This window comes from Mirounga angustirostris, unplaced genomic scaffold, assembly GCF_029215605.1.
Source record: "Mirounga angustirostris isolate CCGP_5_RB_7025 unplaced genomic scaffold, mMirAng1.0.hap1 SCAF_4, whole genome shotgun sequence".
In the NCBI taxonomy this organism is placed as follows: domain Eukaryota; kingdom Metazoa; phylum Chordata; class Mammalia; order Carnivora; family Phocidae; genus Mirounga; species Mirounga angustirostris.
Genome location: NW_026991712.1, coordinates 86,631,514 through 86,653,707, shown reverse-complemented (window position 1 = coordinate 86,653,707; position 22,194 = coordinate 86,631,514). Strand labels below are relative to the sequence as shown.

Below are 22,194 nucleotides of genomic sequence, written 5' to 3'. Positions count from 1 at the left end.
TACTGTTTGGTTTTTTTGTTTGTTAGAACCAGTTTCATCTGGATTTTCTGGGCCTATCCTTCCTCAGCAAAACCTTATTAGGCTGGGAGAGCTACTGACAACTTTTAGCCAACAAGCTTATAAACTACAAGTGATTTTGGAGCCTTTGGCTTCCTACATACTCTTTTCTAGTCTTTTGTATTTATTCCCTCATCCTTGCTGTGAGGGTCAGACACAAATTTGAAAACTAAGGTTTCAAAGTTGGAGAGGTGGGTGATAACAGGAAAAGGACAGGAGAAGATGTAATCCCCAATATAATAAATACTGTATAATAAAGAAGGATGGGGGAGACCAGGACTGTGTCCTATTAACCATCAAAGTGAAGGTAAGCCCCAGCTTGTGTAATGTGTATTGAAGTCTTTTGTCTGCCCTCAAAGACAGTCATGTGAAACTAAATACCTAGCAACTCTCCACCCTGGCGCACACACTCCACACTCATACAGATACACTGCAAATCCGCTGCCTCCTTCCCTCCCCAACCCTGCTTCTCTCAGCATTTCTTTCCCCGCCTCCCTCCCCTATTCAAATTTTCCAGCCCACAGCTGAAACTGACTTCCGCAATCCTGATGGAATAAATCCAGCACCCCTAGTCATCCGCCCACATATCCACACTCCCCAGCGAACGGAGCCCAGAGTACAGATCCCTATCAGAAGGTAACATTTTCTACTTGCTAGATCTTTTAGCTTCTCATTCCTTCCTTTCTCCATCTTAGGGTCATTGGGGATGTAGTGACTTGGGGATAAGGTTGAGATTTGTAGGCTGTGTAGGTGAAAACAGCAATATGCCCATCTTAGGTAATTTCCTGGCCAAATAAAATTTGCCTGGAAATTTTTAGGATTCCTGCTACGATTTATATGTATGTATACATAGTTGTTAGTGAAAGCTAAGGATATAGGGAATCCTTTGCCCATCCCTTAAAGAGTGGCCTCTCCTTGTAGGGTTTTCTGTTTTGGCCAAAGGTACCAAAAGGGTTAACTTACTAGCAGGGAGGAGGACTGGTGCCCAGAGGTGCTTTTATACACTGTCTCAAAGCCCTTAACACTCCAGATATTAAATGTCTTGTTGAATGTTTTGCCAGTCTGTAAAGATTACACAAAAATGGGACTGTAAAATCAAAAATGATGCAAGCTGTATAACTTGCTTCGATTGTAAATTGTTCTTAAAATGAGGAACACGGAATTAAGCCGCTGTAAGAAATGAGTGAAACTAGAGTAAACTGAAAGCTGTGAATTTAATGATCATAGAACACTGCTTTTTTGTCTTACATTCTTCTAACAAACTTTGGTTCTGAAGCTTTTTGGCCTCTGAGGCAATCACAGAGGTTTTTTGTTGTCAGGAAAAGAAAGAAAAACTTTACTGCCCACAGCATCTGGTTGAGATTAGGGGCAGTTTCCTGCCTGAGGAGGGAGCAGGAAGAGAAAGGAGGGACAAATGCAAAAGACTAAGGAGACAGTAAACATCGAGAGAATAGGAAATACTGTCAGCTGTTCCGGATCCTCTCCTGGCAAGATCTGGGAAAGTATCAATTTGGGGCAAGGGAGTAAATAATGCCTTAAAGAAATGATCAGGAAGCAAAACTTAGCTGGAAATCTCTCCTTTGTGTATTCTCCAACCCCCTTCCAACCTCCAACCTTGTCCATCTCCTTCAAGTCTGCAGGGGACATTGGAGGAAACAAGTGCTGAGTCCATTCTGACTGTCCTTTTTCTATCCCATTTCTGGTTTTTGTGTGTGTGTGTGTGTGTGTGTAAGTGTAATCTCCCTAGGTCAAAATACTTGGAACCAGATGTATCAGCACTCAGTCCAAACCCAGACCCTTCCTATCATTGTTTATCATATGCAAATAACCCTCAATTCTTTGTATTCTTTCCTTATAAATCCTTGTTTTCCTTTGCATCATGGTCCCAAGGAAGGCATTCTTATCTTTGGGTTCATGATTTCCTCAGAATTATTGTGTGTGCATGCATTTTTCGGGTGAATGGGACTATAATGGGTTACAATATTTTATTAGCTTCTCAAAGGAGTCCATGACTCCCAAAGGTTAAGAACCACCTGTCTGGGAATATAGCTCCAGCTGTTTCATTTGCACATGTACATGAAAACATATGCACAAGGGTGCTTACAGCAATACTACTTGTAAAAAAGAAAAAACATAAATGTACAAAAATAGGTGATGACTTAAATAACAGAATAGGCTATATTCTCTTAGCACTGGGAGAGATCACTTAATTCCTTGCCCTCTCTTCCTAGTTCCCTCCTACCTTAAGAACAAAGAAGCAGAAAGAGGTCATGCCAGGAGAAAGAGGGTACCTGGTTCTTGACAGGAGTAACATATCCTTTCTTTCGATAGTCAATGGAGTCTGGAGCTCTGCTTTCCCAGTCTGGGATATAGAGGGTATCATTACTGTGGGAATGAGAGGGGGGTACTTTGAGTCCAGTCATCTTCTGAACCACCTCTTCACTGGTCTGGGACGAAGAACAAAAAGGCAAGGCATTAGCAGGGAACTAAGGCAAACAGGGCAAATAGGCCAGGAGCTGAGGTTCCCCTTGGCAAACAGAAGAATCTCTCCTAATTATCCCCTTCCCCAGGATGTGGGGGCTCGAGGTTCTTCTGCTGCTGCCCATGGCAAGCTCTGCTCTATATCCTGAGGAGATACTGGACACCCAATGGGAGCTATGGAAGAAGACCTACGGGAAGCAGTATAACAGCAAGGTGCCTGGGGACCTGGAGGGGAGCATGGTTGGGGAGCTGGAACTGGAGACCTCAAGTCTTAATTTCCAGACTCCCTTCTTCAATCTGAATACTTTAACCACTCCAACCAAGGAAACCTGCCCCTGTTCTCTAACTTAACATACAGTTTCATTCCTACTCCTTGACTCACCCTCCCTCAAGTTCTGACCTTTGTCACATTTCTCTTTGGGGAAGTCTTCTCAGATTAATGCTATTCATCCATAAGCAATTTTCTGTACATCTCTCCAGAGCTTTGCATTCTATTTTTTGTATTTGTTTGCATATTTCTTTTTATATGCTCTTAATAATTCCATGGTGAGTTCCCCAACTAGACTGTAAACTCTGTATGATTGTAAGTTTCATCTTCTCTCCTAAAAACCTCCACAGTATTACTTATGTAACTTTATACACAGGACACAGTCTGTGCCTGTACTGACTATGCTCTGTTTAGGTGGATGAAATCTCTCGGCGTTTAATTTGGGAAAAAAACTTGAAGCATATTTCCATCCATAATCTTGAGGCCTCTCTTGGTGTCCATACATATGAACTGGCCATGAACCACTTGGGGGACATGGTGAGTTGAACCTCAGCTCCTGGCCTACTTGCCCTGTTTGCCTTAGTTCCCTGCTAATGCCTTGCCTTTTTGTTCTTCGTCCCAGACCAGTGAAGAGGTGGTTCAGAAGATGACTGGACTCAAAGTACCCCCCTCTCATTCCCACAGTAATGATACCTTCTATATCCCAGACTGGGAAAGCAGAGCTCCAGACTCCATTGACTATCGAAAGAAAGGATATGTTACTCCTGTCAAGAACCAGGTACCCTCCTTTCTCCTGGCATGACCTCTTTCTGCTTCTTTGTTCTTAAGGTAGGAGGGAACTAGGAAGAGAGGGCAAGGAATTAAGTGATCTCTCCCAGTGCTAAGAGAATATAGCCTATTCTTTATTTAAGTCATGGCCTATTTTTGTACATTTATGTTGTTTGTTTTTTTCTTTTTTACAAGTAGTATTGCTGTAAGCACCCTTGTGCATATGTTTTCATATACATGTGCAAATATTTATGCAAAATAAACCCTAAAATTGGAACTGCTAGGTCACAGGGAACCATTTCCAAAAAATTTTTTTTTACGATCTTAACTCTCTCACTAGCAGGAGAATGCCACTTTCCCCTCAAGCTTAACAATGCTGATTATATCAACCAGATCAACAACTGAGTTAACATTCATTCAACAAACATCTTTTTCAGAACCCACCAGGTATAGTGCTAGGCGGTGGAGATTCAAGATGACTAAGACATAACCCGTGTCCTCAAGAAATCCTCAGTCCTAAAAAGCAGAACAGGGAAGAAAGAAAAATGTATAATCTAGCTGAACAAACACTAATAGTAATAGCACTTTTTGAGAGATTGTTGTGTGTCCGAAACTTCTAAATCCTTTACATGAATTAACTTTTTAAATCTCCATAATCCATAATTGAGTAATCATCCACATTTTACAGATAAGGCACAGAGACGTTTAGTAACCTCCCCAAGGTCACAGATCTTGTGGGTTGCAAAGCCAGTGCTCCACTCCACTACAGCCAATGGTAACAATGGTAACAACAGTTATCAATGCAAACAAAAACAATAGAAAAATGTAACAAATATTAAACAAAGGGAAATAGGAAGACTTCATAGAAAAGGGGACATGTGTGCTGGAATTTCATCAGGCAGTTTAGAGGGAAGAAACAAAAAGGTGAACAGCAGTGATTGATAGTTGCTCTGTTATGCCTCTCAGGGTCAGTGTGGTTCCTGTTGGGCTTTTAGCTCTGTGGGTGCCCTGGAGGGCCAACTCAAGAAGAAAACTGGCAAACTCTTAAATCTGAGTCCGCAGAACCTGGTGGACTGTGTTTCTGAGAATGATGGCTGCGGAGGGGGCTACATGACCAATGCCTTCCAGTATGTGCAGAAGAACCGGGGCATTGACTCTGAAGATGCCTACCCATATGTGGGACAGGTGAGACCGCACCACACAGTTACACAGCTCAGAGGAAAGGCTCCCCGTTCCCCCAACATGATATTTTGTACTGGAAACAATTCCAGAAATACTGTTTTCTGTTCCCCTATCCTGCCTTCTTGATAGGATAATTTCCCAGAGAAGGCCAAGAAGATTGCCACAGCCCAGATTTGGGGGGCTTAGGCCACCATAACTCTGTCTCTTTGCCCTGGAGAAAACAGAGCACAGGTGACCCCACAGACATCTGAGTATGCCTCCGCAACCTCCTGCTCAGCTCCTCCACTCCTGTCACAGATCCCAAACCTGCCACACTAATTTACTGAATCATGTGCCTTTATTTTGCATGATCTCAGCATGGGTTTTGGGAATGTTTATGTAAATTATGTAAGTTAACATGCTGACATGTACAAAATGAGAGAAAACATAAGTTGCTTCATACTTGTTTTTAACTTTAGAGATTAATTCACTTCAGTTAGTAATAGGAAGGAGACCTTTCTTATCTAAAAGGAAGATTTAAGGGCTTTTATATACATGGGGTTGATAGATAATAGGGTTGCATAGGGCTTTTGCAATAGAAGCTTTTGAAGCAGAGATAGCAAGTTTGAATAATAAGAATGATGGCTACAGGGCACCTGGGTGGCTTTTGGCTAAGCATCTGACTTCTGCTCAGGTCATGATCTTGGTTGGGGTCCTGGGGTCAAGCCCTGCGTCAGGCTCTGCGCTCATGGGGGAGTCTGCTTGTCCCTCTGCCCCCCCCCACTTGTTCTCTCTCTTTCTCTCTCACTCACTCTCCCTCTCTCAAGTAAATAGATAAAAGCTTAAAAAAAGATTGATGGCTACTATGTACTCAGCCATGTGCTTAGTTCATTTTCCCATTTAATTTTCATAACAGACATGTAAGGTAAACTTATCCTCACTTTATAGGTGAGGAAATTGACACTGAAGGAGATAAATAGCATGCTCAGATTCATACCACTAGTCATGTAGCAGCACCAAGATTTATCTACTGTATCAGTTCATCTGCTGCAAACATTTCCAACATGTCTTCTGTGTAAATGTGCAAGATTTTCTTTAGTAGAATATAATACCTTGGAACAGAATTGTCTGAGTCTTAGGGTACATGCACCTTCAACTTTATTAGATAATGACAAATTGTTTACCAAATTGTTTGGAAACATTTATGTTCCCACGTAAATTGTATAAGAATTCCCATTGATTCCCATCTTCATTAGTATGTTTAATGTTTTTCTGGCCATCTGCATTTCTTCTTCAGTGAATTGACTGTTTATATCTTTTGTACATTTTTAATTAGGTTGTTTTTCTCTTTCTCACTGATTTTTAGGAATTTTAAAAAGATATCTGATATGAATACTGTGTGTGTTTTAGGTGAACATTTGTCTTTTTTTTGAACATTTGTCTTTTTATATCTTTCAAATCAGTAAAGTTCTTAATTTCAGACTAGTAAAATTATTTTCCTTTGTAATTTGTGTCTTTAAAAAAATCCAGTAGCAATGAGTTTTATTCATTCATGTTTAATTATCTCAAATTATGTCTGTTGCAGTAAATGCTCATTAATGTAAATGACTGAACAAATCCATTTCACTGGATACTCAACAACCTATATAGTAAAGTCACTTCAACATATTTTCATGGACATTGGCCACACCAAAACAGACATTAATTTGTAAATTTCATCCCATTATTATTCCATGTTGTGGTTTTTTAGCTATCAGGTATACAAGGCAGAGAAATTAGAGTTTGTACCTAAAAAAGAAAATTCTTTAATCCGTATACAATTTTCAGAACTCCTGGGTCCTAAGTCCATATTTGAATTCTGGAGCTGCTACTTACAATAAGGTGCTAACTTTAGGGCACCATACTAAAGCTGCCCTAACAGATTAGCTTTTAAATTCTGACTACATCAGGCCAGTCAGTAAGATAACCTGACTGTGGCAAAATATTCTTTTTTATTTTTTAATTTTATTTTTTTAAAGATTTATTTGTTTCTTAGAGAGAGAGAGCACACACACACAAGCACAGAGGGAGAGGGAGAAGCAGATTCCCCACTGAGCAGAGAGTCTGATGTAGGGCTCCATCCCAGGACCTTGAGATCATGACCTGAGGGGAAGACAGACACTTAACCAACTGAGCCACCCAGGCACCCCAAAATATTCTTTTTTAAATTGTTATTCTTTTGATGACTTTTTGTTGTCACTTGATATAAAAAATGTAAATTCTGGGGCACCTGGGTGGCACAGTTGGTTGAGTGTCAGACTCTTGGTTTTGGGTCAGGTCATGATCTCAGGATTGCGAGATTGAGCCCTGCAAAGGGCTCCATGCTTAGTGTGGAGTCTGCTTGAGACTTTGTCTCCCTCTCCCTCTGCCCGTTCCACTCATGCTCTCTCACTCTCTCTCTCAAATAAATAAATCATAAAAAAATTAAATCCCAACAGTATATACAAAAAACCCCCCACCCCAAACCAGGTATACGTTTATAATTTTTTCCATATTAATTAATCCAGGCAGCCAATTTAAAGGATTGTGTAACTATGTTAAAGAAAAAGAAATTAAATACCAGAACTAATAGTTGATTACTCATCCATTGACAGCTTATATCAATTACATGGTACTATATTAATCAGTTTGTTGAGAGACACTTTAATAGCTCAGACACTTTGAATAAATGAAATTTACATAATATCTGAAACCTTAATTTGGAATAGGAAGAGCATCTGACTTCTAATTTCTGTTCTCCTGCCCCCTCAAATGATCTCTTCAACATTTGAGAGCAATGTGGAATGATTTTGGTCTCATAATCAATTAAAATGAAGAATGAGCCATATAAGACACATATTCCATTTTTATTTTATTTATTTATTATTTTTTTAAAGATTTTTATCTTTAAGTAATCTCCACACCCAACGTGGGGCTCGAACTCACAACCCCAAGATCAAGAGTCACATGTTCTACCGATTGAGCCAGGCAGGCACACCCATATTCTATTTTTTTTAATATTATGAATCTTGAGCTTATATCTACTTTACAGTTTTTAAAAGAAGTTATTATCTAAAACTAAAAGAACTTCTCATATTAACACATGAATGAATGGAGGGATGTAAAGAAAAATAAAACTTGAAAAGAGATCTGATAGAGCAGCAGTCAGGTAATATAGTAATTTAAGTTCATTCCAGCCATAATGCAGCTTATTCTGACTTCCAAGTATCATCACATGACATTCTTCCAAATCCATTCCCGAGATATTTTTATTTACTTATAGATTTGCACAATTTTTGGCACTAGGAGGCATCAAGGTTTGGATTATATGGCAGAAAACAAAGGAATCCTGAGAAATTAAGACAGGAGACTACTGTAATCTTAGAATATCATGTCAAATGCTGCCATTATTGTTAATAGTTAGATAACGTGTTCTTATAGATTCAACTTTAGGGTTTTGAAGGGGTAGACTGAAGGAAAATGAATTGCCAAAAAGAATACACCACCTTGGGGGCGCCTGGGTGGCTCAGTCTGTTGAGCGGCTGCCTTCGGCTCGGGTCATGATCCCAGAGTCCTGGGATCGAGCCCCACATCGGGCTCCCTGCTCAGTGGAGAGCCTGCTTCTCCCTCTCCCCCTGCCTGCCTCTCTGCCTACTTGTGCTTTCTCTCTCTCTCTCTGTCAAATAAATAAATTTAAAAAAAAATCTAAAAAAAAAAAAAAAAAAGAATACACCACCTTGACATGGTTTGCCATAAGACTTCGTAACTGTGGCTTGCCAGTGAAACATATTATTGTTAACTGGACCTCCAGAACATAATGTTGGAAATCCACAGACTAAATTGCTAAGTTCCTTTTTAATTTGCTTTAATGTCATGTTATGTGCTTTCAAGAGCACAAGCCAAAACTCTTTGCCTCATACTAGTTCCCCTGGTATATATATATGGGGCCCAGGTCTTCCCTCTAGCTGGGCCTTGGCTTTGGCCTCCTCCCCACAGAGCAGCTGGTGACTCCCTGCCCTCTGAGGCTTACACGTACTACATGGCCAGAAGATGATCTGTGCTTTTAAAAGCACCTTGTTCCAGAAATCTGTCTCTACCCTGAGGGAATAAAAATGTTCTCTCTCTTAAGTTTGACAATGTTTTCTTTCACAATTATGATTTAAAACCACCGAGAGCTGATTTTTGTGTATGTGCAAGGTATCCACTTTTTCATGTTCTTTTTTTATAGTTGTCTAAAATGGTGAGGGGAGAACAGACCCTCTCTAAAGACTCTAGGTCTGCTGCCCCTGTCAGTTCGCTGACATCACTCAGAGCATTGGTGGAGTTTCTCACCCACCAGTTCCTGGCCTGCTGCTTTGTCCTAGTCCTGTTTTAACCTCCTTTTTTTCCAGGATGAAAGTTGTATGTACAACCCAACAGGCAAGGCTGCTAAGTGCAGAGGGTACAGAGAGATCCCTGTGGGGAATGAGAAGGCCCTGAAGAGGGCAGTGGCCCGAGTGGGACCCGTCTCTGTGGCCATCGATGCAAGCCTGACCTCCTTTCAGTTTTACAGCAAAGGTAAGGATCTGTTCCTAGAGAGCACAATCAACCATCTCTTATGTGGGCTTGGCACCTTCTCGAAGGCCACTGAGCATTTGCAGTACTTAGTTTCCGCATTTAGACTGAGTCTGACCGAGGGAAACGGAACAGCTGCTACAGTGCAGCCATCTCTCTGTCACCAATCCTCTTGACAGGGCAGGATTCTATAGGGTGGCCCTTGGACTGCAGAAAGCTTCACCTTGATAGTTTGTTTCCTAGGTGTGTACTATGATGAAAACTGTAATAGCGATAATCTGAACCATGCGGTGTTGGCAGTGGGCTATGGCATCCAGAAAGGAAACAAGCACTGGATCATTAAAAACAGGTAATGATGGGGATACTAAGTTTGTCACGCAGTCACCCTGTTAACACTCAACCTCAACTCCAATTTCCCAATATTTCTTTCTCTCACTTCAGGAGAAGGTTGTCTCAGACTTTTTAGTTCTGCCTTCCCAATTAGAGGCTATTAATTCTAACATTTAATGGCCAGACAGTAGTACTCAGAGTCTGTGTCGGGCGGCTGCTCCACATGCAAGGTGCTTAGTTGTACAGAAAGGAACAGAATGTTTGCCTTCAGTGATCTCAGAGCCCCCTAAGAAAGACAGACCTAACTAACCAGAACATGCAATAGCACCAAGAAACCAGCAGAAGGTTTAGAATTATGTAGTTTTTTCTTTCTTTTTTTCTATAAGGTGATCAGTTTCTTAGGAAGCTTTCCATCTTCAGTCTGTTTGAAAGCAGTAAGGAACCAATGTAAAGGTTTATTATCCTCTTGTGCAACTTTTTGCCTGTCCGGATATACTTAGGATAACATATATAAAAACTGGCCAAAGATTTTGAAGTCTGTGAAGAGAAACACTTTTTGGAAAGTAGATACGACAACAACAACAAAAATTAGTGTTTCCTTCCCTATTGTTGGGAATAAATAAAACTACACAGTACTTCGGTTCCCCATTTCTCTTTAGCCCCTCGTGACTTTGGGGGGCAGACTTAATGAGAATTATACTTTTCCTTTCCTCATTGGCCAATACCAGCCTGGCAACAACACTAACTAAACTTTCTGTCCTTAGTGCCTCCAGGGAACGGGAGTCCTAAACACTGGGGAGTTCACAGGCCAAAACAGTGCTATAAGCAAGTGGGGCTGCTGCCTAGAGGACTGGCAGGGTAGACTGTGTAGATCACCATCCCAACTAAGGCTGAACCCAAGCACCTTTCTAAGAAGGAGCACCTTCTTAGAAAGGTGCTCCTTCTCTCACAGCTTCTGTCCTGTCTTCCCCCTTTCTTGACTCCCAGCCCCAAGTACTTACTCTGTCCTTTCCTGGTCAGGTGCCAAGGGTGGAGCCTGCATCCAAGATTGCTGGGAGGAATAAGGGACACACTTAAGCAGGATCAGGATCACCGGAGACTCCTAGAGAAGGGAATAGGAGTAGGGTGCAGGTCTTAAATAAAATGTATTGGGTAACTGGAGAATTTGCTGGTTGGGGGAAAGACTGAAAACAGTTTAGGAAGATATATAGACCAGTCTCTTCTCCCATGCCCCCTTGTCTTCCATTCTCTCCACTTCTTTCCTTAGCAATCTAATTCATTCTCATAGTTTCATTCATCTCTCCTTTTGGGTTTACCCTCTAAGACCAAGATCACCTGCTTCAGCCTCTGTTATTTCTTTCTTATGCTCTAGACTCATGTTTTCAAGATTACACTTCCTTAAACAGGAATTGGACCATATTACACTCCCAATTTGAAACTTTCAGTGTCTCCTCCACTAGGATGGGCCACAGAGTCGAATTCTTCAGGCTGGCAGTAAAGATAATTCAACCGGGTCTCAATCTACCTTTTCAGACGTATCTCCTACTATGTGCCTGTGAGGCACCTTATTTTTCAGCCACATGATCTTAACACATGTCCCATGCTTTCCTGCCTCTAGTATTCATTTAATATTCCTCTGCTGGCATCCCATTTCTTTGGGCTTACTTCAAATGCTACCTCTTGAATTAAGCCTTTTTTGATCCGTTGATCACAAGCAGTCTCTCCTACCTTTGAAGCCCATAGGGCATTATGCCTCCTCTTCATTCCTTTAAACTCTTCAAAGGTAAAAACTGTTTTATACCATCAGTACCTAGCACAATGGTCAGTAAGTGTTTTAATGAATAAACAAACTGAGGGTACTAAGTATTTTCCTTCATTGGTCCTACAGCTGGGGAGAAAACTGGGGAAACAAAGGCTATATCCTCATGGCTCGGAATAAGAACAACGCTTGTGGCATTGCCAACCTGGCCAGCTTCCCCAAGATGTGACTTCAGCCAGCCAACCTCATCCTGCTTTTCCATTCCTTCCACGATGGTGCGACATACTAATGTACTTTGCAAGGGAGTCGGTGTGCTTTTCTTGAAGCAGATGTAGCAATGCAGAGATTGTCCATTCAGTTTCCCCATTTGTGCTTCAAGTGACACCCCTACTCCTTTCCTTCTCTCCACCCAAGGCCTTTATTTTTCACTGTGGCCGCAGTAGGAATTTCCCTAACAGGTGTGCATTCTTAGGCTAGGAGGTGTGACACAGCCTGCGGACTGTTGTCCTGCGGACTGTTGTCCTGCGGGCTGATGCTGTGCAAAATCAGAGGCTAGAGATCTTCAGGTAGATTCTCATTCACAGTGACTAGTTAGCTTTAACCACCTAGAGGAATAAGGTGACCTGACCTCTCAGTCTCCAAGTTCACTTCTTCTATATCCTGAAGATAGAAATTTCTATGTTTTCCATCCCAGTTCATAAATCTGTTCATAGATCTTTGGTACAAGTTTATTTGATACAAGAAATGTGTTTTCTTTTTCCTTCTTTGCGTTTTTAAAGTAAACCAAGTATTTATCTCTTGTCTCTAATTTAATAAATACCTATTTAGTAAACATTCATTTTGTGTCAGATACTTTGCTAGGTGCTGGAGACAGAAATATGGGGAAAAAACCATATATCTGAGGCGCCTGCCTGGCTCAGTTGGAGGAGTGTGCAACTCTTGATCTTGGGGTTGTAAGTTTGAGCCCCATGTTGGGTGTAGAGATTATTTAAATAAATAAAACTTTAAAACAAAACAAAAACAAAAAATATGTATTCCTTATATTTGATGTGCTCCCAGTTTGCTTGGAGAGTCTCTCACATAAACAGTTCATCCTAATTCATTTATTTTGTTCATTTCTTCAACATTTATGAAGTGCTAACTATGTACTAAGAACTTTCTAAATTTCAGGGATTCCATGGATATAAGGAGACTTCAATATTTAATTCTATCTGTAGGGGAACCAGATTAAGTGACACATAAACCTGGTCTTGAAAAATATCTTAAGGCCCTTTCTGAGGTTCTACAATCTAAACATTTGCTGTCATCAAAAGAGGACACTAAAACTCTTTATAATGGTTTCTAAGCAGTATTAACTCTAAAAGAAAGTGGCTGACTAAAAATAATAAATCAGCACAACCAGTTTTGCCATTTTTCACAAAATGTTTATTGAGCACCTATTATCACCACTAGAAAGAGTTCACATTTATTCAATATTTATCAGGTATCAGGCACTATTTTATTTCATTCTACACAAAAATTATTTATTTTTGTGTGTAAATATTTATTACCCTGTGGTAAGCAGTGTATTTAAGGGTAGGAGGATGAAACAAATTAGTAAGACATGGCTCTGACCTCAAGAATGTTATAGACTAGTGACAGACATATAAACAACACCACCCATAATGAAATAAATACTTTTATGCAAGCTCAGGAATGAATCATTAATTCTTAATAGGATTTTAGATGAGGCTTCAATGAGAACAGAGCTTTGAAAAATCTGAATGGGCAGAAAAATGGGTGTGGGGATGGGGTAGGGGAAGGGAGGGAGGGAATATCAGGCAGAAAATTTTGGGTGAACAGAGGCGCCTAGAGAGCTGCAGGAATGGTGAGGGCTGGTGTGACCCAAGAGTAGGGTGCAAAGGCATCTATAGTAGAACTGAGGTGAGCAAAGTGGATTGGAGTTAAATCCTGGAAGGCCTTGAATGCCTTCTATGTCTCAAGAACTTCATACTTTATTCTATAGGTACACAGGCATTTAGTGGACATCAAATATTTTTTAGCAGGAGACAGACATGATCAGATCTATATTTTAGCAACATCCCACTGTCAGGCAGTGTTGTAAAGAACAAATAACAGATGGAGAGCAAAATGGAGATGCAAGAAATTGGAGAAAAGTCAACATTTAGGAGACACAGCACATATTCTATTTCTTCTCAAAGAAAGAATACTGCACAGAAGAATGACTCCTGAACTTTTTTGAAGGTTAAGTATGAGTTCGGCAGATGGGAAGGTGGGAAAAGGCCTTCCATGCCCAAAGGATAGCATATTCAAATATATTGGCATGAAAGAGAACTTTCAGCAATCTGCAAGTAGTTTTTGTTGAGCTTTGGAAGTGCCAAAGATGAGCTTGAGAGATGTCTGACTCCCCACTGGGCAAATCCAAACTGTTCTGTCATTTTGGTCTGGGATTTTTTCCTTCTGCCTAAAGAACATTCTTTAGAATTTCCTTTTGTATGGATATGTGAACAATAAATTTACTCTGTTCCTGTATGTATGTGAATTTATACCTAGATTTTCTATCCTGGTACATTAATATGTATACTTGATCAGTATCATACATTTATACTGTTTTCATATCTAATGGATTAGTCTTCCTCTTATTACCCTCCTTTTCTAGAATTCTTCCTGAATATTCTTGCTTTTTATTTTTTCCATGTGCTCTTTAGAATCAGCTTGTCAATTTATCAAAAATCCTGCTAGTATTTTTATTTAGATCATGTTAAATTTATATCTTAATTAGGGAAAATTGACCTCTTTATACTACTGACTCGTACTATCTAAGAATAAGAAATACCTTTATATTTTTTCAAGTATTCTTTTGTGCCCTTAAAGATATTGCCCATTTCTTGCTAACCTTTTTGCAACCCAGGATGTTTATCTTTTATTATTATTTTTCGCAGGTTTTTTTTTAATCTTTGCAGTTTAAATGGGGTCTTTTCCAACATAATTTCTAATTAGATGTATATTTGAAAGTTCTTGATTTCTTTTTTTTTTTTTAAGATTTTATTTATTTGAGAGAGAGAGAATGAGAAAGAGAGAGCACATGAAAGGGGGGAGGGTCAGAGGACAAAGCAGACTCCCTGCCAAGCAGGGAGCCCGATGCGGGACTCGATCCAGGGACTCCAGGATTATGACCTGAGCTGAAGGCAGCCACTCAACCAACTGAGCCACCCAGGCACCCAAAGCTGTTGATTTCTGTTATGTTAGTTTTTATACTCAGATACCTTACCTTGAATTCTTTTTTTGTTTATACATTTTTCAGTTGATTCTTTTGGATTTTTTTTAATACACAAGTGTATCACCCACAGAGGTAAATTTTACCCTCTTCTTCCTGATTTTTATCTCTAATTTCTTCCTTTCTGTTTGCATTAGATAAAACTTCCAAAATGATGCTAGAGTTGATAGATGTTATTATTTTTATAGATGCATGGAATTCCAATTAATTTAACTGAATCCCAATAAGTCAAAATTTGTATTTCCAGTGTTCTCAGTTACAAAAAAGACTGCAATTAATGATTGATATTTTAACATAAGTTTTAAAGTGATCATACATTTAAATCTGTCATATAATTTTTTATTTCTTTAATAATAACAATATTAGCTAAATTTATTGAGCTTTACTGTGCAGCTTATACCATGTTAAATGCCTTACACATAGTACTCTTGTTATTGGTATTTTACAGATGTCAAATAGCTTGCCCAAGATAAGCTAGCTAGTAAATGGCTGAGCCAGGACTCATACACAGGTCTTTTGTTTTTCTGTCTCCTTTTATACATTTTATCATTATTTTTAACTTTATGTTATGGAACATTTTAAACATATACAAAAGGAGAGAGAGTAGCAGAGTGAAGCCTCATGTACCCATTATCCATCTTGAACAATTATCAACATTTTCCAATCTTATGTCATCCATTCCTCTTCCATTTTTTTTAAATTTAGTATTTTAAAGCAAACCCCAGATATCATTTCACTCATAGTCATTATACATCTCGGAGGATTTTTTTTTATATAATCACCATGCTATTAGCATGCCAAACAAAATTAACAATTGTTTCTTACTGTCATTTACTATTCAGTCCATTTTTAAATTTTTCCAGTTGTTTAAAGGTGTCTTTTTACTGTTAGTTTATTCAAATCACTATCCAGTTTTACACATTGCACTTAGTTGTTATTAAGTGTACTGTATTCTTTGACAATCACATCCCTACTTGCACTCCCCCAACACACATACTTTTTTTTTTCTTCCTATAATTGATTTCATGGAGAAGCCAGATCATTTGCCCAGTAGAATGTCTCATACTCTAGATTTGGCTGATAGCTTGTTCTTTCTGAATCTAAGGTCCTAGTGTGTTTAACCACTGCAGTATGCCCTGTTTCTCACTATCCTTCGACGAGGAATGAAAACTTACAAGTGACAGCCCATTTAACTTTTAGTGGCACAGATATTCTAGAAATCCTGGAAGTTTTATTCTTTTTACAGTACATACCCTTTTGGCTGAAAGTTCAGGTTCTTCAGCTCTTGGAAAACCTTTATGAATCATTGACAGGCTTCATAATATTTATAAGCTGAGTTTGTCCAAGGACTTCAGGAACCAGTTCTTTACTTCTGGGTGAAACCTAAGCTTAAAGGCTTGGTTTCCTGAGACTCTTTCTATATATAGATTTGCAGGGTAAAGATGCTATGCTTTTGCAGATGACAAGATTGTATATATAGAAAATTCTAAGGAATTAACTAAAAAACTATTAGAACTAATAAATGAGCTCAGCAAAATTGCAGGGTACAAGATCAGTAAATTAATTTTATTTCTATACAGTAGCAATGAACAAACTGAAAATGAAATCAAGAAAAAATGCCATTGGGGCGCCTGGGTGGCCCAGTCGGTTAAGCGTCTGCCTTAGGCTTGGGTCATGATCCCGGGGTCCTGGGATGGAGCCCAGCATCAGGCTCTCTGCTCAGTGGGGAGCCTACTTCTCCCTCCGCCTGCCGCTCCCCCTGCTTGTGCACTCTCTCTCTCTCTGTCAAATAAATAAATAAAATCTTAAAAAGAAAAGGAAAATGCCATTTACAATAGCATAAAAAGTAAAATACTTAGGAACAAATCTAACTAAAGTGCAAAACTTACACTCTGAAAACTACAAAACACTGGTGAAAGAATTTCAGAAGACCTAAATAAATGGAAAGACATCCCATGTTCATGGGTTGGAAGATAATATCATTAAGACAGCAGTATTCCCCAAATTGATCTATAGATTCAAAAGAATCCCTATCAAAATCCCAGCTGGCTTCTCTGTAGAAATTAACAAGCTGACACTAAAATCATACAGACATCCAAGGGACCAAGAATAGCTAAACCAATCTTGAAAAAGAATAAAGTTGGAGGACTCACACTTCCAAATTTCAAAATTTACTACAAACCAACAGTAATCAAGACAGTGTATTACTGTCAAGAAGCTACAGATCAATGGAATAGAATTAAGAATATAGAAATAAACTCTTTTATTTATGTTCAATTGTGTTTCAATAAGGGTGCCAAGACAATTCAAGGGTGAAAGAATAGTCTTTTCAACAATGGTGCTGGGACAAGTGAATAACCACGTGTAAAAGAAAAAGTTGGAATGCTACCTCACACCATACACAAAATTAATTCAAAATGGTTTAAAAATCTAAGAGCTAAAACTATAAAACTCTTAGAAAAAAATACAGGGCTAAATCTTGGCTCTTGAGACATGACACCACAAGTACAAGCAACAAAAGAAAAAAAACAGATAAATAGATTTCATCAGCATTAAAAAGTGTGCATCAAACTGTCACTCAAAATAGTGAAAGATAACCCACAGAATGGGAGAAATTTTTGCAAATCAGATTTCTAATAATATCCAGAATATATAAAGAATTCCTAGAACTCAACAACAGCAAAACAGCCCAATGTAAAACTGGGCAAAGGACTTAAATAGACATTTCTCAAAAGATACAGAGATGGTCAATAAACACGTGAAAATGTGCTCATCATTAGGGAAGTGCAAATCAAAACCACGAGATGCCATTTCACATGGGGCTATTATGAAACAGAATGGCTATTACGACAGAAAATATTAAGTATGGCAAGCATGTGGAAAAATTGAAACTCTGGAACATTGCTGGTGGGAATGTAAAATGGTGCAACTGCTGTGTAAACAATATGATGGTTCCTCAATTAAACATAGATTTACCATATGATCTAGCAATTCCATTCCAGATATATATCTAAAAGAATTGAAATCAGGGACTCAAACAGATATTGCACACCAGTGTTCTTCACAGCATTATTCACAATAGCCAAAAAGCAGAAACAACTCAAGTCTCCACCAACAGATGAATGGATAAAAAAAATGTGGTATACACATACAATGGAATATTATTCAGCCTTCAAAAAGAATTAAATTATATATACTACATACTACAACATGATAACTGATACATACTATGGCATGGAAGAACACTGAAAACATGATAAGTGAAATAAACCAGACACAAAAGGACTAACAACTCCACTTATATAAGGCATTTAAAATAGGCAAATTTAGGGACATAAAGTAGAATAGGCTATAGTTATTTGGAGAGGCTGGGGAGGGGGTAGAATAGCGAGATATGGTTTAATGGGTGCAACATTTCTGTTTGGAATGGTGAAAGGGTTCTAAGGGGAGGTCGTGGATTTATGGGGACAAAGAATGTATTGGGGGATGCCTGGGTGGCTCGGTTAAGTGTCTGACTTCGGCTCAGGTCATGATCTTGGGGTCCTGGGATCAAACCCCACATTGGGCTCCCCACTTAGTGGGGAGTCTGCTTCTCCCTCTCCCTCTTCCTCTGTCCCTCCTCCTGATTGTGCTTTCTCTGTCTCTCAAATAAATAAAATCTTTTTAAAAAAATATTTTGGAATTCTCTATTTTCTGCTTAATTTTGCTGTAAATCTAGAACTCTAAAAAAATCATCTATTAAAAAAAAGTTCTAGAAATAGATAGTGGTGATGGTTACACAACATTGTGAATGTATGTAATGCCACTAAGTTGTATACTTAAAAATTATTAAAATGGTAAATTTTATGTGTATTTTATCACAAATTTTTTAAAAAGAATCAGAGAAGTTCTGGGGACTACTGAAAACTTTATTATCCAGCCATGTAATTTTGAACTAAACATTGCTCAATCACTGTTATTTCTATCTTCTCTACTTTTCTTATGGCCTATATTAGCAAATTCTGTCCCTTCATCTTCAAAATATGTGAATCTGGCCACTCCTTTACCTCTACCATGACCCCCCAGTTAAAGTCCCCATCATTTCTCACCTGGGCTTCTGTGGTAGCCCCACTAACCCCCCACTCCTATGTAACACTGCTTTACTGTAGTCCACACTATAGTCTATTCTCTGTACAACAAACCACATCACTTCCCTGTGTAAAGCCCTCCCACTATACTTTCATTTAAGAAGCTAGGCACTGTTCTGGGAATTCAGCAGTGACAAAAATCCATGACCTCACGGAGCTTATATTTTAGCGAATTTAGAATATAATACAAAATTCTTAAGTGGCTACAAGTATGATCTGGTCTTAGGCTACCTCCCTGACTTCATTTCAGCCCATGGCCCTATGAAGAGTATTTCTCTAAAGAAAATAAGAATTCTGCTGAAAAGGAAATAAGGGGTAAATGGTTGTTGTTAAAAAATGTTCATGTCTAGGGACGCCTGGCTGGCTCAGTCAGAAGAGCATGGAACTCTTGATCTCAGGGTCATGGTTTAAGCCCCACACTGAGGGTTAGAGATTACTTAATAAAATACTTTCTTTTAAATGTTCATGCCTATATAAAAAAGTACTTACCAATGCCCCCTTCCCAGAGAGAAAACCCAGGGCTTTATCTGGTTGTTGTGCTCAGCTGTAAGACCAGGATTTTTTGGCTGATGTATGTAGTCTTATTCATCAATTTGGAAATGGCCCCTTGAGGCCAGGCAACCTAAAACTTATCTAATATCTAATATATCTAAAAAATGATGATGAAGAAGAAACAGGTAACTACAATGAAAAGTCTAACTCTGGGAAGGGAAGAGTCGATGGAAATAGCACACAGCTATCATTATTCTCCAGCATATATTATATCCTTCTAGGCAGGAATATGGAAGATTCTCCCTGGTGGTGGAGTGAGTTTCTTGGCCAGCCAATTGGGAATCTCCATGTCTGTCGTCTATAAGGATCTTCCTTATTGTCCACCATGACCTCTGGTTCTTCCTGCTAGATGATCTTGCTTGTCCTTATTCTTCATGGCTATGCCAGAAGTGGGCATAGGGAAAATGCCCTTTCTGGAGACTACCCAACTTCAGCTGTGGTACAAGCTGGGAGCCTAGACAAGCAACAGACTGTTAGGCTTGGGTTTCTTTGGCAACATAGTTTTCATAAAAGGTTCAATTCCTTCTGCTGGTTACCACAGCCAAAAAAAATTTTTTTTCCAGCCAAAGGGATGCAAAGCTTTGACAGGCTAATCTTGACATACACCCATCCCTGGAACTAAGGGTGAAGTTGCTTCTAAAATCTAGGAGTGTGTGTGTTTTGGGGGATGGTCCCCATTTTAAAATCCCCTTCTATTGCCACAAGAAGGGGAAATGGAAGCTAACTGACAAAAATAATTTACACTGTCAGACATCCTTTGGCTCAGGTATTTTATTTTAAGACTTTATTTATTTGAGAGAGGATGAGCAGGGGGAGTGACAGAGGGCCGCCCAGCAGGGAGCCTGATGCAGGGCTTGACCTGGGGACTCCCAGGATCATGACCAGAACAGAAAGCAGACGCTTCACCACTGAAGAGAAGACAGATGCTGTTCACATTTATGACATTTTCATGATACATTCACAAAATAATGTCAGTCTCTGGTAGATATCTATAAACTCTCCCCTTTCCTCTTCTCAGACAACATATTGAAATGCACTTATATCAAAGTGATGTTATTACAGAGATAATCTGAATCTGTTTTAATTCTTAAATATATCACTTGCAAATTGTGGTACTTTATTACTACTAACAAATTTATTGTGACTTACTTTGCAATTGATTGTTAATGCATCAAGTATGTCACACCCATTATACACTTGGAGGAAAAGATCTTATCTTTGGCACCCCAAGTGCTCCTTAGTTATGTCTTGTTTTGATCTCTTGGTAAAATTGGGGCACCTGGCTGGCTTAGTCAGTGGAGCGAACGACTCTTGATCTTGGGGTTGTGGGTTTGAGCCCCACATTGGGTGTAGAGATTACTTAAAAAAAAAAAAAAAGATGATCTCTTGGTAAAATTAACCTTCCTCCTTAGAGCAAACATTGCCAGGTGACAGAAAGAAGCAAAGAAGGACCCAGGATAATGGGGGACATCCACTGGGATCAAATATTTCCAGTGAAAAATGCACCAAGCAGATAATCTATACAGAAAGTATTAGAATTAATGTATATTTTTAATTTAGAACATTTCTCTTTTTCCCAATGATTCAAGAATGCTGTTTCTTTTTCTTTCTTTCTTTCTTGTTTTTTTTTTTTTTTTTTTTTTTTGGCTGGGTAGAGCATACTTTATTGATGGCACATGCCAGGATATGGCTCCCCAAGCCCCTCCCCTTCTCAGGGGTTCTGGGATGGAAATTGTGTAGAGTTCGGGAGATTCTCAGCATGTTGGGGGATGAGTTGGGGCAAGGACTCCCCAGCTGCTGAGGGCCTCTCTCTCTTGCTCTCACTGGGACTGGTGGCCCAGGTCTTACTCCTTGGAGGCCATATGAACCATAAGGTCCAACATCCCGTTGCTGTAGCCAAATTCATTGTCACACCAGGAAATGAGCTTGGCAAAGTGGTCTTTGAGAGCAACGCCAGCCCCGGCATCGAAGATGGAAGAAAGGTGTCACTGCTAAAATCGCAGGAGACAATCTCATCCTCAGTGTAGTCCACCATGCCCTTGAGGGGGCCCTCCAATGCCTGTTTCACCACCTTCTTGATGTCATTGTATTTGGCAGCTTTCTCCAGGCGGCAGGTCAGATCCATGACTGACATGTCGTGGGTGGGGACACGGAAGGCCATGCCAGTGAGCTTCTCATTCAGCTCAGGGATGACCTTGCCTATAGCCTTGGCAACACCAGTAGAAGAAGGGATGCCCTTGGCCATCACGGCACAGCTTCCCAGAGGGGCCATCCACCGTCTTCTGGGTGACAGTGATGCCATGGATTGTGGTCATGTGTCCCTCCACAATGCCAACTTTGTCATGGATGACCTTGGCCAGTGAGGCCAAGCAGTTGGTGGTGCAGGAGGCACTGTTGACTATCTTGAGAGAGTTGTCATAATTCTCATGGTTCACACCCATCACAAACATGGGGGCATTAAAAGGAGGGGCAGAGATGATGACCCTCTTGGCCCCACCCTTCAAGTGAGCCCCAGCCTTCTCCATGGTGGTGAAGACCCCAGTGGACTCTACAATATACTCAGCACAAGCATCACCCCATTTGATGGTGGTGGATCTTGCTCCTGGAAGATGGGAGATGGGCTTTCCATTGATGACAAGTTTCCCATTCTCAGCCTTAACTGTGCTGTTGAATTAGCCAGGGGTGGAGTCATACCAGAATATGTAGACTATGTAGTTGAGGTCAATGAAGAGGTCATTAATGGCAACAATATCCACTTTGCCAGAGTTAAAAGCAGCCCCGGTGAGCAGGTGCCAAATACAGCCAAATCCTCTTACTCTGACCTACACCATTGTGTTTCCAG

The 22,194-nt window shown here is 39.8% G+C and overlaps 1 protein-coding gene and 1 pseudogene across 2 annotated transcripts in view; one reads left to right on the top strand and one right to left on the bottom strand.

Moving 5' to 3' along the window:
• Positions 1-152: 152 nt before the first annotated feature.
• Positions 153-22,194, top strand: part of CTSK (cathepsin K) — a 27,802-nt gene continuing 5,760 nt past the window's right edge. Inside the window, exons 1-8 of one of the 2 annotated variants that reach the window (XM_045896703.3) lie at positions 153-693; positions 2,628-2,751; positions 3,221-3,343; positions 3,429-3,584; positions 4,541-4,759; positions 9,145-9,310; positions 9,551-9,656; positions 11,526-12,234. In XM_045896703.3, the coding sequence (XP_045752659.1) occupies positions 2,629-2,751; positions 3,221-3,343; positions 3,429-3,584; positions 4,541-4,759; positions 9,145-9,310; positions 9,551-9,656; positions 11,526-11,625 (993 nt within the window). In that variant the 5' untranslated portion in view covers positions 153-693; position 2,628 and the 3' untranslated portion in view covers positions 11,626-12,234. Of the gene's footprint in view, positions 694-2,627; positions 2,752-3,220; positions 3,344-3,428; positions 3,585-4,540; positions 4,760-9,144; positions 9,311-9,550; positions 9,657-11,525; positions 12,235-22,194 lie in introns of those variants that run through there. The other variant, XM_054512639.2, reaches the window with a different exon arrangement.
• LOC123859142 (glyceraldehyde-3-phosphate dehydrogenase-like) lies at positions 21,197-22,183 on the bottom strand (annotated as a pseudogene).